The sequence below is a fragment of the Rhinopithecus bieti genome, unplaced genomic scaffold, assembly GCF_001698545.2.
Source record: "Rhinopithecus bieti isolate Rb0 unplaced genomic scaffold, ASM169854v2 scaffold_62779, whole genome shotgun sequence".
In the NCBI taxonomy this organism is placed as follows: Eukaryota; Metazoa; Chordata; class Mammalia; order Primates; family Cercopithecidae; genus Rhinopithecus; species Rhinopithecus bieti.
The window spans coordinates 329,190-347,766 of NW_016823701.1; the positions used below are offsets into that span (position 1 = coordinate 329,190).

The following is an 18,577-nucleotide window of genomic DNA, read 5'->3' on the forward strand; positions in this document are numbered from 1 at the left end:
GTTGCCTGCTCACACCCTGAATGGGGTCTGTTGATTCCACAGATGTACGTCCATCATGAAATTTACGACCTGATCTTTAAATACGTGGGGACCATGGAGGCAAGCGAGGTAGGTTCTCAGTTATTATCACCCAAGATGGAAGCCTGCTGTGCTTTTTGAGAAATTTGAAGGCTCGTTAAAATCTGTTGTTAGGATGCTGCCTTTAACAAAATCACAAGAAGCCTTCAAGATCTTCAGCAGAAAGATATTGGTGTGAAACCGGAGTTCAGGTAAGGGTTTGTGCCACAGCGGCTTGGTGTTCTCGGAGGCAGGGGCGCTGTCTTCTCCTGGAAGTAGGCCCTCTTGGTGGCAGAGGCGACACGCTGATTTGACATGGTTGGTTCTGAGGAGCAGTGCAGTTACTTGCAACCAAAGATGAAGGGCTACCCTTTACAGGTGACTGGTGTAGCCATCCCCCTCCCACACTGTGCACCAGCACGCTGACTGGATGGCAGCCACTAGGCACAGGGATTTGTGCAGCTAGTCCTCAAGTGGGCATGTAATTTGCCCACGTGGGTTCTGCATGCAGGGGACATCCCACCTGCCCACCCAAGGGAACCTTGCCATAGAGGCACCTACTTAGGAGTTAATTTAAGTTTCATTTTTTAAATTTTAATTTTTTTTTTTTTGAGACGAAGTCTCACTCTGTCACCCAGGCTGGAGTGCAGTGGCATGATCTCGGCTCACTGCAACGTCCGCCTTCCGAGTTCAAGTGATTCTCCTGCCTCAGCCTCCCGAGTAGCTGGGATTACAGGTGCATACCACCACGCCCTGCTAATTTTTGTATTTTTAGTGGAGACGGGGTTTCACCTTGTTGGCCAGGCTGGTCTTGAACTCCTGACCTCAAATGATCTGCCCACCTTGGCTTACAAGTGCTGGGATTACGGGTGTGAGCCACTGCACCCGGCCTAATTTAAGTTTCATTGGAACACAAAAATGTTTCACCTCCCACAACCCTCTTTGGGTTATTTCCCTCTAGGAATAGGATTTTTTTTTTTCAACTTTCTTGTACAGCTGTATCACCTGGCAGCCTGAATGGGATTGAAGGCTGTTCTGTTTTGCCCCTGACTTGAGTCAGATGACTTCTCAGTATCTGTTTTTGTGTTTCCTTCCTTCTGGTTTGTTGTGAGAAGTGTAGACCCTGAGATGTGTTCTTAGATCCAGGCCGAAGAGTTCTCTTACTGTGCTGTGAAGTTGTCACTTTCCAAATTATTTTACAGCTTTAACATACCTCGTGCCAAAAGAGAGCTGGCTCAGCTGAACAAATGCACCTCCCCACAGCAGAAGCTTGTCTGCTTGCGAAAGGTGGTGCAGCTCATTACACAGTCTCCAAGCCAGAGAGGTTTGTGCTTGGGAAGGGGCCTGGCCAAGGGGTAGATGCTGCATCCAGATGAAAAAGCAAAGAGTGATGCTATCTTAAGGAATTTTTATGGGGCTGGGCACGGTGGCTCACCTCTGTAACCCCAGTGCTTTGGGAGGCCAAGGTGGGAGGATCACTTGAGGCCAGGAATTGGAGGTGCACTCCAGTCTGGGTGACAGAGCGAGACCCCTTCTCAAAAAAAAAAAAAAGAAAACAAGTCAAGAAAAAGTCAATAAGGAAGAGACATGAGATATAGCTATATGTGTAGATAAGGGATGATCCTGAGTATATCGAATGAAATAAAGAGGAATGCATATGGTAGACTTCCAGCCAACAGCATCGAAGAAAGGGGGATAGCTGAGTAGCCACGATGTGATGGTGAGCTCATAGCTGTCCTGGACAGATGTGCAGGAAGCAGCCGCAGGAGCCTCTGGGAAAAGAGACTGGCTGGCAGGGATGGGAGGAACATTCACAATTTGCTCTTTTGTATTGTTTGAATTTTTAAACATGAATGAATTACTTAAAATTTCAAAATGAAAAAAAAAGTGGAACTCCACATGGGCAGTGGACTCCATGTCTATAAAACGGAAGTGACCTTAGGAAGGACCTTAGTGACTTTAGGAAGAAAGAGGCTTTTGGTGATGGCTCTGGACTCATCTTCGTTTTGTATCACTGTAGCCACCTCCCTGGGCTCTTTCACTGTCCAGGAGGGTGGCAAGGCATGGTCTGCTTGGAGTTAACATCTCTTTTTTTTTTTTTTTGGTCTTAAGAGATAGAGTCTCACTCTGTCACTCAGGCTGGGTGCATTTGTAGGTCACTATACTACATCCTTGAACTCCTGAGCTCAAGTGATCCTCTTGCCTCAGCCTCCCAAGTACCTCGGATTGTAGGCATGCACCACACTTGGCTAATTTTCATATTTTTTGTAGAGGTGGGGGTCTTGCTATGTTGCCCAGGCTGGTCTCAGACTCCTGGCCTCAAGCAGTTCTCCCGTCTTGGCCTCCCAAAGCTCTGGGATTATAGGCGCATGCCGCCGTATCTGGCCTGAGTTATTAATATCTTGTTTTGGTCATGTTCTGAAAATGCTGGGCATTCCTTTCCCTCTGGACCTGACATCTGATCAGGACACTGTAAAGGAGCTTGTGCAATGACATTTCTTCCCCGATGTACGATCTCCTTGATAGGTGGTTTCGCAAGGTGTGCGGTGGTAGGGAGTTGATACGCTTGTCAGTCCATTTGAATCTCATGATGGCATTGAATGTGTGTTTCCTCTTTGCAGTGAACCTGGAGACCATGTGTGCTGATGATCTGCTGTCAGTCCTGTTATACTTGCTTGTGAAAACGGAGATCCCTAATTGGTAACATTTTCTGTTAAGATCCTCTTTTAAAAATGGCACCGCTTGACCAGGCACGGTGGCTCACACCTGTAATCCCAGCACTTTGGGAGGCTGAGGCAGGTGGATCACAAGGTCAGGAGATTGAGACCATCCTGGCTAACATGGTGAAACCCCATCTCTACTAAAAAATACAAAAAAAATTAGCCAGGCATGGTGGCGGGCGCCTGTAGTCCCAGCTACTCGGAAGGCTGAGGCAGGAGAATGGCATGAACCCAGGAGGTGGAGCTTTCCATGAGCCAAGATGGTACCACTGCACTCCAGCCTGGGCGACAGAGCAAGACTCCATCTCAAAAAAAAAAAAAAGGCAGCACTGCACTGTGGTAGTTCTAATATAACTCTAGGAGAAGCCCACCTTCAGATGGACACCTGTTATGAGCTCGGTGTGGAGCATCCCCCGCTTCATCCATCCACTTACTGATAGGGAAACCAAGGCCCAGAGAGCTTATGTTTCTTGTTCTGGAACGAGTGTCTAGGCAGTGGTTGAGCAGAAAGCTGATTGCCATTCTTTCTGGCCCCGAACCCATCATCTTCCCCCTGGAACCCACAGCTCAGTTTATAGTAATCAGCTTGCTAAAGACTATTTCAGGGAACTAGCTAGTCATTTTACTTGTGTTCCTAATCGCACACGCTCTGCAGAGAGACCCAGGGGAGCGTGGTGGTAGCTCCCTGAGCGAACCGACACTTTAGATATTTGGTCAGCCGCCCGAGCCAATAATACTGTTTTTGCAGAAGTGTGACTTGAATAGACAACAACGTAACTTTTTTCTTCCTTTCATTAGGATGGCAAATTTGAGTTACATCAAAAACTTCAGGTTCAGCAGCTCGGCAAAGGATGAACTGGGATACTGCCTGACCTCATTCGAAGCTGCCATAGAATATATTCGGCAAGGAAGCCTCTCCGCTAAACCCCCTGTAAGATCTCACCCCTGTCCTGGCCTTCCTTTGTGGGCATCATGGTTCCCTTGATAGGGTGCTGGGGTTGGTATGTGGGCAGAGGGATTCTTAAATTGCCTCCCAGGAATGGGGCCTCAGCTGTTTGAGGGCTGTGAGTCTTGAAAATCACTCTGAAAACACCAAGCCCCCAATTGGCGGTAAAAGTTGCTGGGTTATCATCGGGATTTTCGTTGTTAATATCCTACTTCATTAGTCCCCGTCCTCTCCAAAGACATGTGGGTGCAAAGGGAAGCCAGAAGTAGGGAATTTTGATTTCTTGACCTTGATATTCAAGAAGTGATGTCACGGAATCCCTGGGCTGTCGCCTTTCCAGCCGGAAATCTCTGTGGCTGGTAGCTCCTTTGCCTGAGTTTTGTTCAGGCCTGCTGGGCTTGTTTCACCCTCCTGGCCTGGTAGGCTGCACTTGGCTTGCGCTGCTGGCCCAGATCTACGCCTCCCGAGGGCAAGCCAGGTGTGGAGTGGCAAGGGGTATGTGAGCAAGTGCAGGGTCCGGCCACTGCACACAACCGGGCATGGTGTGCTGACTGAGGTGGTGTGGGCAGCTCCAAGTTGCTCCTGCAGGGTCCTGCTCCATGCAAGGATGCAGCTAGAGCAGGCATACTGTAGGCTGCTTCCACGGTGGGCACTGGGGAACACAGTGGCACCTGGAAGCTTGGAGAGACCGGGAACTGCAGAGCCCCAAGGAGAGTGTCATAGCCCTGGCTCAGGGAACTCCTAGGTTGGGCTCCCTGAAGGGCCAGAGAGCTCTTCTCTCCTTTTTGTCACCTGCAGTGTAGTGAGTTCGGAGCATGTTTTAGCTTTGTTTATGTTACAGCTCTTTCAGTCCTGCCATTTGGTGGGTCCTGAGTTCTTGTGCCATGTCCAGGAAGAATGAGGTACGTAGACTAGTGGAGGGTAAGCAAGGCAGAGGGGAACTTCACTGAACGGCAGAACAGCTCTCAGGAGACGCTCAGTGGGCAGTTCCTTACCGCAGGCAGGTCATCCTGACGAGTCAAAGAGGCCCGACGTAGATAGCTCCTTTCCGCAGTTAGTAGTCCCAACATCTGTCTGAGTCTGGCTGAGTCCAGGGTTTTTATGGCTCAGAAGGGAGGGAGTATGTGCTGATTGGTCCATGGGTGGGCCTGGAAAAAGCACCATGAGTTCTCACTCTGGGCCGTAGACTCCACTTGGAACTGACAGCCCGGCCCCCAGGCTTCAGGCTGTCCTTGTTCTGAAGGTGGGGCTTCACTCGGGACCTGCCCTTCCACTCGGGAGCCTGTCTGCCTTCTGCCACCTTCAGCATGCTGGCCAGTGTGCCCAGGCTGTTTGTGCCAAGGGGCACCTGCAGGCCCATGCCAAGCTGCTCTCAGCCCCTGTCTTGGCCACTCTCCCATGCTCATCAGCTCCCAAAATGTTGGAGGGGTCTGAGGCATCAGTAGGCTGGCGTGTCAGCGTCACCCCAAGCATGCGCACACCTGGCTGGGTTGTAACAGTACCTGACTTGGCCTCACCTTTGCTCCGAAATTGGAGTGGGTGCCAGGAGTAGGGAGGAGTGGGTGCCAGGAGTTGGGGGAGCGGGAGCAGGCACTTGTGAGCCTGCCGGGGCAGGGGCACTTCCTGGGCCCCCGAGAGCTCAGAGGTGCCTGGATCCAGAGCTGTGGCTAGGCGGCTGCAGCTGTTCCTGGGAGTTCAGGGCTCCCGCCCTGCCAACTCAGTAGGAGATGGGGCTCCCACCTATTCCTGGCTCCTGTTGGCCCTGCAGAGTGCACAACTCTGGCCGCACCTCCTCCACTGCAGCTTACGTCTGCAGCAGCCACTCCCGATGGGCCACCGCTGCCATCAGTGAGACCATTAATGTGTGCAATTTGAGGACTCGGTGGCCTTGCCATTATTTCCTTGGTTGTTGGTGAGTGTTGGCTGGAGTGGGGGTGTGTGATTATATTTCTGCGTGAATCGCCAGAATCTTGAACCACAGTTGTCCTGCTGGCCTGTTTCACTACATACCAATGAGTAAAACGTGATCATACTCACAGAAATCACAAAGTTGAAATCAATAAAATGAAAAGATCTCTGTATTACAAGGTGAGAGTACCGAGGATTGAACATTCATCTTTGTCAGAGCTTGGTGTAGAATCTCTCAAAATAATGATGAGGTCAAACGTCTGGGAGACAGCATCAGCCTGTCCAGGCGCCCTCAGGTACAGGCAGTTCCATCGCATTCATTCGTTATTAACACGTTCATGCATTTTCCGTCTTTTCCCTACCCATGTATATTTTACATAAGTGAAATTATATTGTGTGCTGGGCCGGGCATGGTGGCTCACGCCTGTAATCCCAGCACTTTGGGAGGCCAAGGCGGGTGGATCATCTGAGGTCAGGAGTTCGAGACCAGCCTGGTCAACATGGTGAAACCCTGTCTCTACTGAAAATAAGAGAATTAGCCAGGCATGGTGGCAGGTGCCTATAATCCCAGCTACTTGGGAGGCTGAGGCAGGAGAATTGCTTTAATCCGGGTGGCAGAGGTTGCAGTGAGCCGAGATTACACCACTGCATTCTAGCCTGAGTGACACAGTGAGACTCTGTCTCAAATATGTATGTACATATATAGAGAGAGAGAGAGAGAGAGTGAGTACCGTTTTTTCCCCAAAAGAATAGCTTAATTTTTTTCTAATTAGAAGACTAATGTTTGCTTACAAATAATATTTGCAGACTATAAAATGGCAGTGAAGACAACAAAAACTTCCGTAAACTTACTAGCCAGGGGTGACACTTATTAATATTTTAGCATTTGTCTTTTTTTCTGTGCATACACAATTGTATCTTTTTTTTTTTTTTTGAGGAATGTGAGCCAGCGTTTTATTCGTTCATTTCTTGCACATGAAGCTCTCCCTGATGACATCCTTGGTCTGAGATTCTTTGTCATAGTCCTTAACTGCTACACAGCTGCAGCCAGCCCCTTCATAGGGTCTCCTCTGTCTTGTCAGTTTTACGGAGGCCTTACCCATTCCCCTCATTGCTCGTTGTCATCAACCTTAATTAGTTTGACCTGGTGTTCAGCACCCAGGGTCTCCCCGATGTGGCACACGCAGGCACATCACAGTTGGATGTAAGCACACCAAGATGGGCTCAGCATTCGTTTGAGGCTTTGGCAGCTTTGCGAATTCCATGCGCTAGGCCACCGTGGATAAGGGTGTCCTTCAGCACCCCTCATAAAGCAGTGTTAACGTCCATTACACCGCCAGCAGTAATGTCTTCCTTGGCCATGGCAGTGGGTCACGGGTACAGCAGTGCAAGGCCTTTCTCAGCCATAGCAGTGGGTCATGGGTGCAGCTGAATCTTGAACACACCCGAGCCTCCACCTCCACATGACTTGGCGGTGACAAGGAACGAACACAGTTACCTTTTTAACCAAAATTTTAGGTCATGATCTCGCTGTACTCATTGACAGTATTCAGGTAGTTGATGAATAATTAATCTGTCTTCTTCTTTTTTTTTTTTTTGAGACGGAGTCTCACGCCCAGGCTGGAGTGCAGTGGCCAGATCTCAGCTCACTGCAAGCTCCGCCTCCCAGGTTCACGCCATTCTCCTGCCTCAGCCTCCCTAGTAGCTGGGACTACAGGCGCCCGCCACCTCGCCCGGCTAGTTTCTTTTTTGTATTTTTTAGTAGAGACGGGGTTTCACCATGTTAGCCAGGATGGTCTCGATCTCCTGACCTCGTGATCCGCCCGTCTCGGCCTCCCAAAGTGCTGGGATTACAGGCTTGAGCCACCGCTCCCGGCCTAATCTGTCTTCTTCTTTGAAGTCTGATTTCATTCCCCCATTTGCTGCCAGTGAAATTGGGGGTCATCCATCGCGTCTCAGATGTGTCTGGCTGTGGCTCTTTTGAAAAGTTCCTTTCTTCTGCCTTGTTTCTATATTTAGGGGGAAATCAGCAACATTCTAGAGTGTGTGTGGGCTGGCTGCAGTGGCTCATGCCTGTAATCTCAGCATTCTGGGAGGCTGAGCGGGTGGATCACCCAAGGCCAGGAGTTGGAGACCAGTGTGGGCAACATAGTGAGACCTTGTCTCTACAGAAAAAAAATAAATAAATAAGAAATGAAAAAGAATGTGTGTGTGTGTGTGCTCTTGTGTCTCTACCTGTGCGTGTGTGCAGCATCAGAATTTCTTTTCATTTCCATGGCGGGGGAGTAAGAGTTGTGAGTTTGACTTGTTTTCTTTGAGGCTCTGGGAACCTGTGTTTCTCTCACTCTGCCTGCAGTGGTGTCTGCCCTGCCCTGTGGTTCTTGCACTCTGATTGGTCTGAAGGTTCACTCCCTGGCCGGCTTTCCTGCCCTGCAGAGGAATCACTCTGCTGCGCCTTGCTGGGCCTGGGTTGTCTCTGGTCACCTGGAAGGAAGCGTCCACCTCTCGAAGATGCTCCCGTCCCCTAGCTGCCCCCATAGTGTGGCTGTCTTCTGCTTTCTCACTTTCTGTGGAGGCCTTCACCGGGTTGTAAGGAGGTGGCTGACCAAATGGTATCCGTTGGCTTCTCACACCTCCTTTTAATTCAGAAAATATTGCAGGCAGATTGGGAGTAGTATTTGAGAGGTTGCTTCTCTCGTGCTGGTGTTGGTTTGAGGGTTTGAGTCCAGTCCTTAGTTTTTGTTTTGTTTTTTTTTGAGACTGAGTCTTGCTCTGTCACCCAGACCGGAGTGCAGTGGTGCGATCTCGGCTCAATGCAACCTCTGGCTTTCCCAGGTTGAAGCGATTCTCCTGCCTCATCCTCCCAAGTAGCTGGGACTACAGGCACGCACCACTATGCCCGGCTAATTTTTGTATTTTTATGGAGATGGGATTTCGCTGTGTTGGCTGGGCTTATCTCGAACCTGTGACCTCGAGTGATCTGCCTGCCTTGGCCTCCCAAAGTGCTGGGATTACAGGCGCCAGCCACTGCGCCCAGCCTGAGTCCACTCCTTCTGCAGGCTCAGACGTCTTGGGCACGTCTATTTGTCTCTGCATCTGGGGTGTAAGGATGCCTCTAAGAATAGTGTTTAGTTTGGATGGGCAAGGGAGGGTCACAGTCCAAGGCACCCCTCTTGTCAGAGTGTTGGACCCTGGTCCTGCCCTTCTGGATGGAGTATGGTTGATTCTGGTGAAACCTTGAGAACAGGTATGCATCATTCTCAGGCTGGCTGTGAAGCCCACCCTGCAGGTATTGAGAGGTGCTCATCTATTTACTGTGGTCTGTAATTGACAGAGCAGGCATGGTGGCTTCCTTGTTGTTTTGATTCTGTCTGTATTATGGCCTAGCTGCTCACTGGTTTAAGTAATGAAGTTCCCTTTGGGAATGTGGAGAGTCATTGCTATGGATCGATGGTGTTTCCTCGGGAAAAAGCCCAAGTGTATCTTCTCACAGCAGAAGAGGTTTCTGAAGAGTATTAAGGATTAAATATGAGGACATCGAGTTAGATTTTACTTTTGATTTTATATAATGTAGTCTCATGGAAATTTTCTCTGCAAGATATACTTGAGATGACAATAGCATTTTATTTTTCTTAGAGCCAGGATCTTGCTCTGTCACCCAGGGTGGACTGCAGTGGTGTGATCCTCGCTCGCTGCAGCCTCCATCTCCTGTGCTCAAAGGGATCCTCCCTCCTCTGTGTCCTGGGTAGCTGGGACTACAGATGTGCGCCACCACACCTGGCTAATTTTTTAATTCTTAAATTTTTTTGTAGAGACAAGGTCTCGCTATTTTGCCCAGGCTGGGATTGAACTCCCGGACTCATGTGATCCTCCCACCTCAGCTTCCCAAAGTGCTGGGATTATAGGCATGAGGCACCACACCCACTCAACATTCTTTAAACATGTTCATAAATGAAGACTTAAGCTTTCTGAAAATAAATTGCTGGGATGACTCTAGTGTTACCTTTGTGAATGAAAAAAGAGAACTTTGAAAGAATCTGGGTTGGGCCTGGTCACTCACGCCTGTAATCCCAGCACTTTGGGAGGCTGAGGCAGGAAGAGCACCTAAGGCCAGGAGTTAGAGACCAGCCTGGGCAACACAGCAAGACCCCCATCCCTACAAAAAATCAGCAGTGCATGGTGGCACACCTTTAGTCCCAGCTACTTGGGAAGCTAAGGTGGGAGGATCATTTGAGCCTGGTAGTTCAAGGCTGCAGTGAGCTATGATTGTACCACTGCAGTCCAGCTTGAGAGACAGAGTAAGACCCTGTCTCAAAAAAAAAAAAAGATAAAAGAAAAAAAAAGGCAAGAAAGAACCTGTACCATTCTTGGCTGCAGCTTTGCATGCTTTTGGCCTACCTTACTTTACTGGGTTTCTCATAAAAAGGATTTACCCCTTTCTCTAGTAAGTCCTTGCTGATGTCCCCCCCACCTCTTCCAATAGCTCATTCTTCCCTGAAGATTCAGTCTTGGGAGACCTACCTCTTTTCATCACTGCTGTCTAAATCGTTAACCAGAGTTGCAGAAAAAGGGCTGGATTTACCCGGATAACAATGTGTGATGTTTCTCTGACCCTAAGCTGCTCAGCTGTGAACCGCGGTGTAAAGCGGATTGTTAGAGCTTTATATAGCACACAGCAGCTGGGGCAAAAGCACCTCTCTCAGGTGCTGGGGACTGCTGGGAGGACCCTGCTTGGCAGAGGACCCCAGGAATGGCCTATCCCCAGAGGTGCTGTCGGCTCTATCTTTTGGTGGACCTCCAAGTCAAAACTTAGAGGGCTGCAAAGAGACATCCTTATTCCACAAATTTGTCAGGGTTTGGGGGTCTTCTGGCAGCTGCTGGCTGGAAGAAATTCCCTTTACTTCCCACCAAGACCCTTTTTCAGGAAGCAAATTTGTCATTACACAGTTTGGTTGCAGGTGCTCAAGGGAGCATCGCACTGTCTTGCTAGAAATGATTTCATAAAGTATTATGAAAAACACCTAGAGTTTTGCCTTGTTTTTTGAGATGGAGTCTTGCTCTGTCGCCCAGGCTGGAGTGTAGTGGCACAATCTTGGCTCACCCCAGCCTCTACCTGCCGGGTTCAAGTGATTCTCCTGCCTCAGCCTCCAGAATAGTTGGGATTATAGGCATGTGCCACCACACCTGGCTAATTTTTGTATTTTTAGTAGAGAGGGGTTTCACCATGTTGGTCAGGCTGGTCTCAAACTCCTGACCTCAAGTGATCCACCCGCCTCGGCCCCCCAAAGTGCTGGGATTATAGGTGTGAGCCACTGTGCTCGGCCCTTGCCTTTTTTTTTTCTTTTTGAGACAGGGTGTTGCTCTGTCACTGAGGCTGTAGTACAGTGGCATGATCATGGCTCACGGCAGCCTCCAACTCCTGGGCTCAGGTGATCCTCCTTCTTCAGCCTCCCATGTAGATGGGACTACAGGCATGCACCACCACACTAGCCTAATTTTTTATTTTTTTGCAGAGGTGGGGTCTTGCTATGTTGCCCAGCTGGTCTCAAACTCCTGGGCTCAAGTGATCCTCCCGCCTCAGCCTCCCAAAGTGCTGGGGTTACAGGAGTGAGCCACTGCACCCAGCCCTAGATTTTTGTATCTAGGTGAACATTACCAGCAATATGAAGACCTAAACTTACTAATTGGGGTGGATCCTTGAAACACCCAAAGAGATGGAGGAGTAGTTAATCTCTGTCTGTGTCATGAATTCCCCGTATATCTTCCTGGATTTGGCCTCGTGGCCATTTTATTGATTGATTGATCGAGTGATTGATTGAGACAGAGTCTTGCTGTGTCCCCAGGCTGGAGTACATTGGCGCAATCTTGGTTCACTGCAATCTCTGCTTCCTGGGTTCAAGCAGTTCTCATGCCTCAGCTTCCGGAGTAGCTGGGACTATAGGCATGCACCACCGTGCCTGGCTAATTTTTGTAGAGATGGGGTTTTGCCTTGTTGGCCAGGCTGGTCTTGAACCCCCGGCCTCAGGCGATCCGCCCGTCTCAGCCTCCCAAAGTGCTGGGATTACAGGCATGAGCCCCTGCGCCTCACCTATTTATTTATTTTTGAGATGGAGTCTCACTTTGTCGCCCAGGCTAGAGTACAGTGGTGTGATATCAGCTCACTGCAACCTCTGTCTCCCGGGTTTAAGTGATTCTTCTGCCTCAGCCTCCCAAGTAGCTGGGACTACAGGCGTGTACCACCACGCCCTGCTAATTTTTTGTATTTTTAGTAGAGATGGATTTCACCACGTTGGCCAGGCTCTTACCGAACTCCTGACCTCAGGTGATCATTCACCTCAGCCTCCCAAAGTGCTGGGATTATAGGTGTGAGCCACTGCGCCTGGCCATGTGGCCATATTATTTAATAGGCACGTCCAAAAAGCAAGACCCCTCTCTCTCCTGCTGGTTGACACTGGGAAACTGTGACCAGCTTGTAAAATGGCTTTCCTGCCCAAAGACCCCAGATAAGACAGCAGGGTATTTGGTTGTGCAGGCATTTGGTCAGAGGCTTGAGGAGGGAAGGAGGCCAGGGCAATGTGAGTTTCCATCTGGAGGATGATGGTGTGTGCTGCATTCCACGCTGGAGATGGCACATTCCACATATACATGCAGTCAGAGTGCCGCTGCCATCCCCTTCCCCTGCCGGGAGCCACTGTCAAAGCCTCCGCTTCCAGGAAGCCCTTTTCCCTGCCTGACGTCAGCCCGTCCTCCGTCTCAGCGAGCAGGTCCTGTGTGAGGCGGGTGAGAGGCGCAGCCGATACTGCTCTGGAAGCTGATACTGCTCAGCCGGGGTTGTTGCCGGGGCACTGTGTGTTGAAGGATCTGCACCCATGTCTCGTGGTGTGTTTGGTTTTTTTCCTACAGGAGTCTGAGGGATTTGGTGACAGGCTGTTCCTTAAGCAGAGAATGAGCTTACTGTCTCAGATGACTTCATCTCCCACCGACTGCCTGTTTAAGGTGAGACAGCTAGACGTCTCTGTGGGTAAAGGTGGGTGAGGAATGCCGCATCCCCTGGCAGCATTAGGATTGTCCAGGTGCGGTGGCTCACGCCTATAATCCCAGCACTTTGGGAGGCCGAGGTGGGTGGATCACCTGAGGTCAGGAGTTCAAGACCAGTGTGGCCAACATGGTGAAACCCCTGCCTCTACTAAATATACAAAAATTAGCTGGGTGTGGTGGCACATGCCTGTAGTCTCACTACTCGGGAGGCTGAGGCAGAAGAATGGCTTGAACCGAGAAGGTGGAGGTTGCAGTGAGCCAAGATTGTGCCATTGCACTCTCGTCTGGGCAACAGAGAGACTGTTTCAAAAAAAGAAAAAAAAATCCATCAGGGTGGTGGTCTGCATAAACCCTGAAGTTCCATTCTGTGCTCAGTCAGAATGGGTGGTAGGAATGCTGAGGTTTTAAATCTGGGATCAAGGCTGAATGGGGTGGCTTACTTCTGTAATCCCAGCACTTTGGGAGGCTGAAATGGGAGGATCACTTGAGGCCAGAAGCCTGAGACCAGCCTGGGTAACATCATGAGTACCCATCTCTATAAAACAATACAAAAATTAGCCAGGTGTGGTGGCGGGCACCAGTATTCCTAGCTGCTCAGGAGGCTGAGGTGGAAGGATCACTTGAGCCCAGGAGTTGGAGGCTGCCGTGAGCTATGATTGTGCCATTGCACTCCAGCCTGGGTGGCAGAGTGAGACCGGCACATTTCCCCGTCTCCCCCCTGCATGCTGTGCTGTTGCTGTGCTGGGCGGCACACAGTGGGCACAGGCCGGTCCTCTTGCTTTCTCAGTTCCTCGAAACACTACTCGTTTTTCCAGGCCAGCTCAGTGGCGCCTCTGCTGGCAGCCCTGGCAGAGCTGATGCCTCCGCTGAGCTCAAGGAGCCCCCTGTCAGATGTTTGTGGGTGTGTGCACTGGGTTGGGAACACGGTACCTGACTTCCTGATGGTCTGGTCACCTGGCACATGGGGGCAGCTCTCTGCTCAGACACTCGCCACAGGCAGGCCGCTAAGGTGCCCACAGGGCAGTCCGTGAGGGCTGGGCAAGGGCAGATCCCCTTGGGGGAGGCTGCTGGGCTTCCAGGCAACCTGGAGCTAGAGTGGGTCCCGGGGAAGAAGCACATCCAGGAAGCACAGGGTGAGCTCCACAGGTTTGTGTGTTGATAGGGTTTCCTGATCATTGCAGCTGTTCTCTTTCCATTGTAGGCTGAGGCTCTATTAGAATAAAAGAGGATCCCCTAGTCCATAGCAAGTATAAAAATAAAAATAATAATGATAAATAAACAAAATACAAGATGAAGCTGGACTTGGTGGTGTGCACCTGTAGTCCCAGCTATATGGGAGACTGAGATGGGAGGATCACTGGAGCCTGGGAGGTTGAGGCTGCAGTGAGCTCTGATTGTGCCACTGCACTCCAGCCTGGGCAACATAGCAAGACCTTGTTTCTGAAAATAAATAAATAAATTCTGTTATTTATCACCCTGTAAGGATTCACTGAAAAAAAAAAAAAAGAATACAAGAGGAACAGAACTGAGGCTTTTTCTAGTGAGGTGGCAAAATCCACACTGATGTTCAGAGATGTGTTGTCTGCCCACCATTCCTATTGCTTTATGAATTTTGTCACTTTTTTTGTTTGTTTTTGTTTTTATTTTTTGAGACAGAGTCTTGTTCTGTCACCCAGGCTGGAGTGCAATGGTGTGATCTTGGGTCACTGCAAACTCTGCCTCCTGGGTTCAAGTGATTCTCCTGCCTCAGCCTCCCGAGTTGCTTGGATTACAGGCATCCGCCACCACGTCTGGCTAAGTTTTGTATTTTTAGTAGAGACAAGGTTTTACCATGTTGGCCAGGCTGGTCTCAAACTCCTGACCTCAAATGATCTGCCTGCCTTGGCCTCCCAAAGTGCTGGGATTATAGGCGTGAGCCACCGCTCCAGGCATGTTGTTGTTTTTTTAATTATGGAAAACTTTTAACATTTCCAGAAATAAAGAGAGTAGTAGAATGAGCAGAGGCCACCACTGTGCAGTTGTTTCATCTCCCCCCACCTGCTTTCCCCACCGCCAAGATGATTATGAAGGAAATGCCAGAGAGCAAATCATTTCATCCATAAACACGTAGATGAACGTTTCTAAAAGGACTCTCGGCCAGGCTCGGTGGCTCACGCCTGTTACCCCAGCACTTCGGGAGGCCAAAATGGATGGATTACTTGTGGGCAGAAGTTTGAGACCAGCCTGGACAACATGGCAAAACCCCATCTCTACTAAAAATACAAAAATTCACTGGGCGTGGTGGTGGATGCCTGTAATCGCAGCTACTGGGGAGGCTGAGGCAGGAGAATGGCTTGAACCCGGGAGGCAGAGGTTGCAGTGAGCCGAGATTGTGCCACTACACTTCAGCCTGGGCGACAGAACGAGACTCCATCCAAAAAAAAAAAAGGACTCTCAAAAAATTTACTCCTAATAATTGAGTAATTCCTGCATGTGGATAGCATCTTGGATGTCGCTTTTCAGCACATTGCATCAGGGAACCAGAAAGAAGTGGAGAGACTTCTCAGCCAAGAGGACCACGATAAAGATGCCGTCCAAAAGATGTGTCACCCTCTCTGCTTCTGCGATGACTGCGAGAAACTCGTCTCTGGGTAAGAGGGTGCTAGTGGAGGCTCAGTGTGTCAGGAAGCAGGAGACAGGAGGCCTCCTGGACCTTCTCAACTGTGCGCTGTGTGACTGCAGATAAGGACTGTCCTCCTTGCCCTCAAGCTGCCTCTGCTGTACAGTGGAGATGGTAACAGCTGCCCCTTTGGAGAATCAGATAGGTTGGAGGTTGTCAAAGCACTTGCTTACCGGCAGACTGGCCGCCCGGGTAGGCTGATTATAGGGCCTGCCCCAGCCTCAGAAAGGAGGTTTTAGAATGGGAGGAATGTCAGTTGTTCCCAGTAAGATTTTTGGTTTCTCATTATCCTTGTCAGGCTATTTTGCTGGGTGTAGAGGCCTAAAGGGTTGGTGGGGGAGAGACTCCAGGGCCAGGCACCTCTGTTCCTCACATCGGTTGAGCCCTGGGACAGTCCCAGAGACACACATCTTGGGGGGCATCCTGTGAGCCACCTTCTCTCCGTGGCACCTGCCTATCTACCTGGTCAGGGACAGGCTTTGCTGTGCCATTCCCCTGTGTAGTTTTCTGTCTCTTTCTGTATTTTAGGAGGTTGAATGATCCCTCAGTTGTCACTCCATTCTCCAGAGACGACAGGGGGCACACCCCTCTCCATGTGGCTGCTCTCTGTGGTATGTGGTCCTGGGCTGGCCCCTAGGGGCTGTCACAGCAAAGGGATGGTACCCAAGGTGACCCAGCAGAGAGGCCTGGCTGATGGGCTGGGGGTTGGCAATTGGGGCTGCGTCATGGATCCACCCTCCAAGGGCCGCAAGGAGAAGAGGAGCAAATGTTCCACAGGCCTCGACGGCCAGCCTGCTGCCTCCTGTGCTGGGTGAAGCCCCCTGCGTGGTTCCCACGGCATGGAAACACTGCCTAATGCTGCCCCGGGCTGGGCGCCTGGCGAGGGAAGGCTTGAATCTGTACTATGAGAACGGTCTCAGAATCGTCAGCTTGCAGTTCTTGTGGCCCTGCCTTTAAAAAATATTATTGTCTTTTAAAGTATACATTTGGCTGGGCATGGTGGCTCATGCCTGTAATCCCAGCACTTTGGGAGGCCGAGGCAGGCAGATCACTTGAGGTCAGACATTCGAGACCAACCTGGCCAACGTGGAGAAACCCTGTCTCTCTCTACAAAATATACGAAAATTAGCCTGTCGTGGTGGCGCACGCCTATAATCCCAGCTTCTTTGGAGGCTGAGTCAGAAGAATCGCTTGAACCTGGAAGGTGGAGGTTGCAATGAGCTGAGATATATCCAGCCTGGGCGACTGAGTGAGACTCGGTCTCAAAAATAAATAAGTAAATAAAATAAAGTGCACATTCAAGATAGAAAACATAAGGTCCTCCAGAGTCCCCGGCCATCCCTGTCTCCCAGAGATCGTTGTGATTGATGAGTGTCTGGGGTGTGTCTGTGTGCTTGCGTGCTTCTGTGGATGCATAAAATATGTGGTGCTCTAGGGCTCATAATATTCTGCTGTGTGCGGTTTTTCTCTTAGCACTATGTAAGAATATGTTTACTTTGTATTTTTTAATGGCTGCATAATATTCCATCTTAGGAACTGATGAGTCATGGAACCTCTGGAAGCATAAGGCTCTTTTCCATTATTGTTTTGTTGCTGAGAGGTGGACTTTGGCTGGATCCCCTCCAAGGTCTACCCCAATGTGTCCGGAGTCTGCAGAGCCTTACTTGATATTACCCGTAGGTCCTCTCTAGCAGAAAAAGTGTCTACCGTGTGTTTCATGCCCAGGACTAGGAGGGTACAATAGTGTTGTGGTTTTACAGTTAAGGTGTGGAAGTCCTCTGTGCCTTCCTTCTCCATTGTGCCTTCTGCTTTGCAGGGCAGGCATCCCTCATCGACCTCCTGGTTTCCAAGGGCGCCGTGGTAAATGCCACAGACTACCACGGGGCCACTCCACTCCACCTGGCCTGTCAGAAGGGCTACCAGAGCGTGACGGTGAGCAGTGGTGCCTTTGTAGTGGGCTGTCGCTTTGCACCTGTGAGCTTGGTGTTCTGCATGGGTGACTGTACAGTCATGCTGGCTACCCTGCACCCCCGTCTCCTGGTGCTGTGTCCTCCTCGTTCCACAGCAGCTCTGCTACAGCAGTAGTCAGGCAGTCCAAGGACTCCCGGGGTGTCCTGGGAAGACTTTCTAGGTCTCCTGGACAAGATCGTTAGGTTTAGATTTGAAACTTCCTAGCCGGACGTGGTGGCTCACGCCTGTAATCCCAGTGCTTTGGGAGCCCAAAGCAGGAGGATTGCTTGAGCCCAGGAGTTTAAGACCAGCCTGGGCAACCTAGGGAGACCCCGTCTCTACCAAAAAAAATCTTTTTTAATTATCTGGGCATGGTGGTGTGTGCATATAGTCCCAGCGACTTGAGAGGCTGAAGCGGGAGGTTTGCTAGAGCCCAGCAGGTCGAGGCTGTAGTGAGCAATGATCGTGCCACTGCACTTGAGCCTGGGAGACAGAATGAGACCCTCTCTCTAAAAAGAAAAACTTTCTGATCATCTAGGGGAAGAAAAGATGGGGCTTTAGACCGTTTTCTTCAGTCTCTAAACTGTCAGGAAGGATGGGTGTTGGTATAGTTTGGGTAGTAGCATAAATAAGATTGAAGATGGTAACAAACGACCTCCCCCTGCTAAGACTGGAGGCTGGGCCTCCCAGGGAGCCAGCTGTGCCCTGCTCATCGCTTTCCTTTGTCTCCGCAGCTGCTGCTACTGCACTACAAGGCCAGCGCGGAAGTGCAGGACAACAACGGGAACACCCCGCTCCACCTGGCCTGCACTTACGGCCACGAGGACGTGAGTGGCCCTTGCTGTTCCCGGGGCGGAGGGGCTGCGTTCACCTTTTCCCACTTGTAGAGAAATCGGGATATCTCATTAGTCTAATGTATTTTGTGTCGATAATTATTGAAACACTGGGTGTGTAAATTTTTTGAATATGAAAGAATGTTAGGCCAGGCACGGTGGCTCACGCCTGTAATCCCAGCACTTTGGGAGGCTGAGGTGGGCAGATCACCTGAGGTCAGGAGTTCGAGACCAGCCTGACCAACATGGTGAAACCCCATCTCAACTAAAAATACAAAAATTAGCTGGGCGTGGTGGCAGGCGCCTGTAATCCCAGCTACTCAGGAGTCTGAGGCATGAGAATCAGTTGAACCTGGCAGTCGGAGGTTGCAGTGAGCCAAGGTCGCACCATTATACTCCATCCTGGGTGACACAGCGAGACTCCATCTCAAAAAAAAAAAAAAAAAAAAAAATATTTTAATTTTTT

At 50.2% G+C, this 18,577-nt stretch overlaps 1 protein-coding gene across 5 annotated transcripts in view; it reads left to right on the forward strand.

The window, feature by feature from the left end:
* Positions 1-18,577, forward strand: part of ANKRD27 (ankyrin repeat domain 27) — a 79,839-nt gene that overhangs the window by 33,853 nt on the left and 27,409 nt on the right. For 4 of the 5 annotated variants that reach the window (XM_017861716.1, XM_017861719.1, XM_017861721.1 and 1 more), the window contains 10 exons: positions 43-108; positions 193-269; positions 1,260-1,381; positions 2,679-2,757; positions 3,576-3,708; positions 12,535-12,627; positions 15,172-15,299; positions 15,857-15,939; positions 17,145-17,260; positions 18,013-18,105. In XM_017861716.1, coding sequence (XP_017717205.1) covers positions 43-108; positions 193-269; positions 1,260-1,381; positions 2,679-2,757; positions 3,576-3,708; positions 12,535-12,627; positions 15,172-15,299; positions 15,857-15,939; positions 17,145-17,260; positions 18,013-18,105 — 990 coding nt within the window. The remainder of the gene's footprint in view (positions 1-42; positions 109-192; positions 270-1,259; positions 1,382-2,678; positions 2,758-3,575; positions 3,709-12,534; positions 12,628-15,171; positions 15,300-15,856; positions 15,940-17,144; positions 17,261-18,012; positions 18,106-18,577) is intronic. The other variant, XM_017861718.1, reaches the window with a different exon arrangement.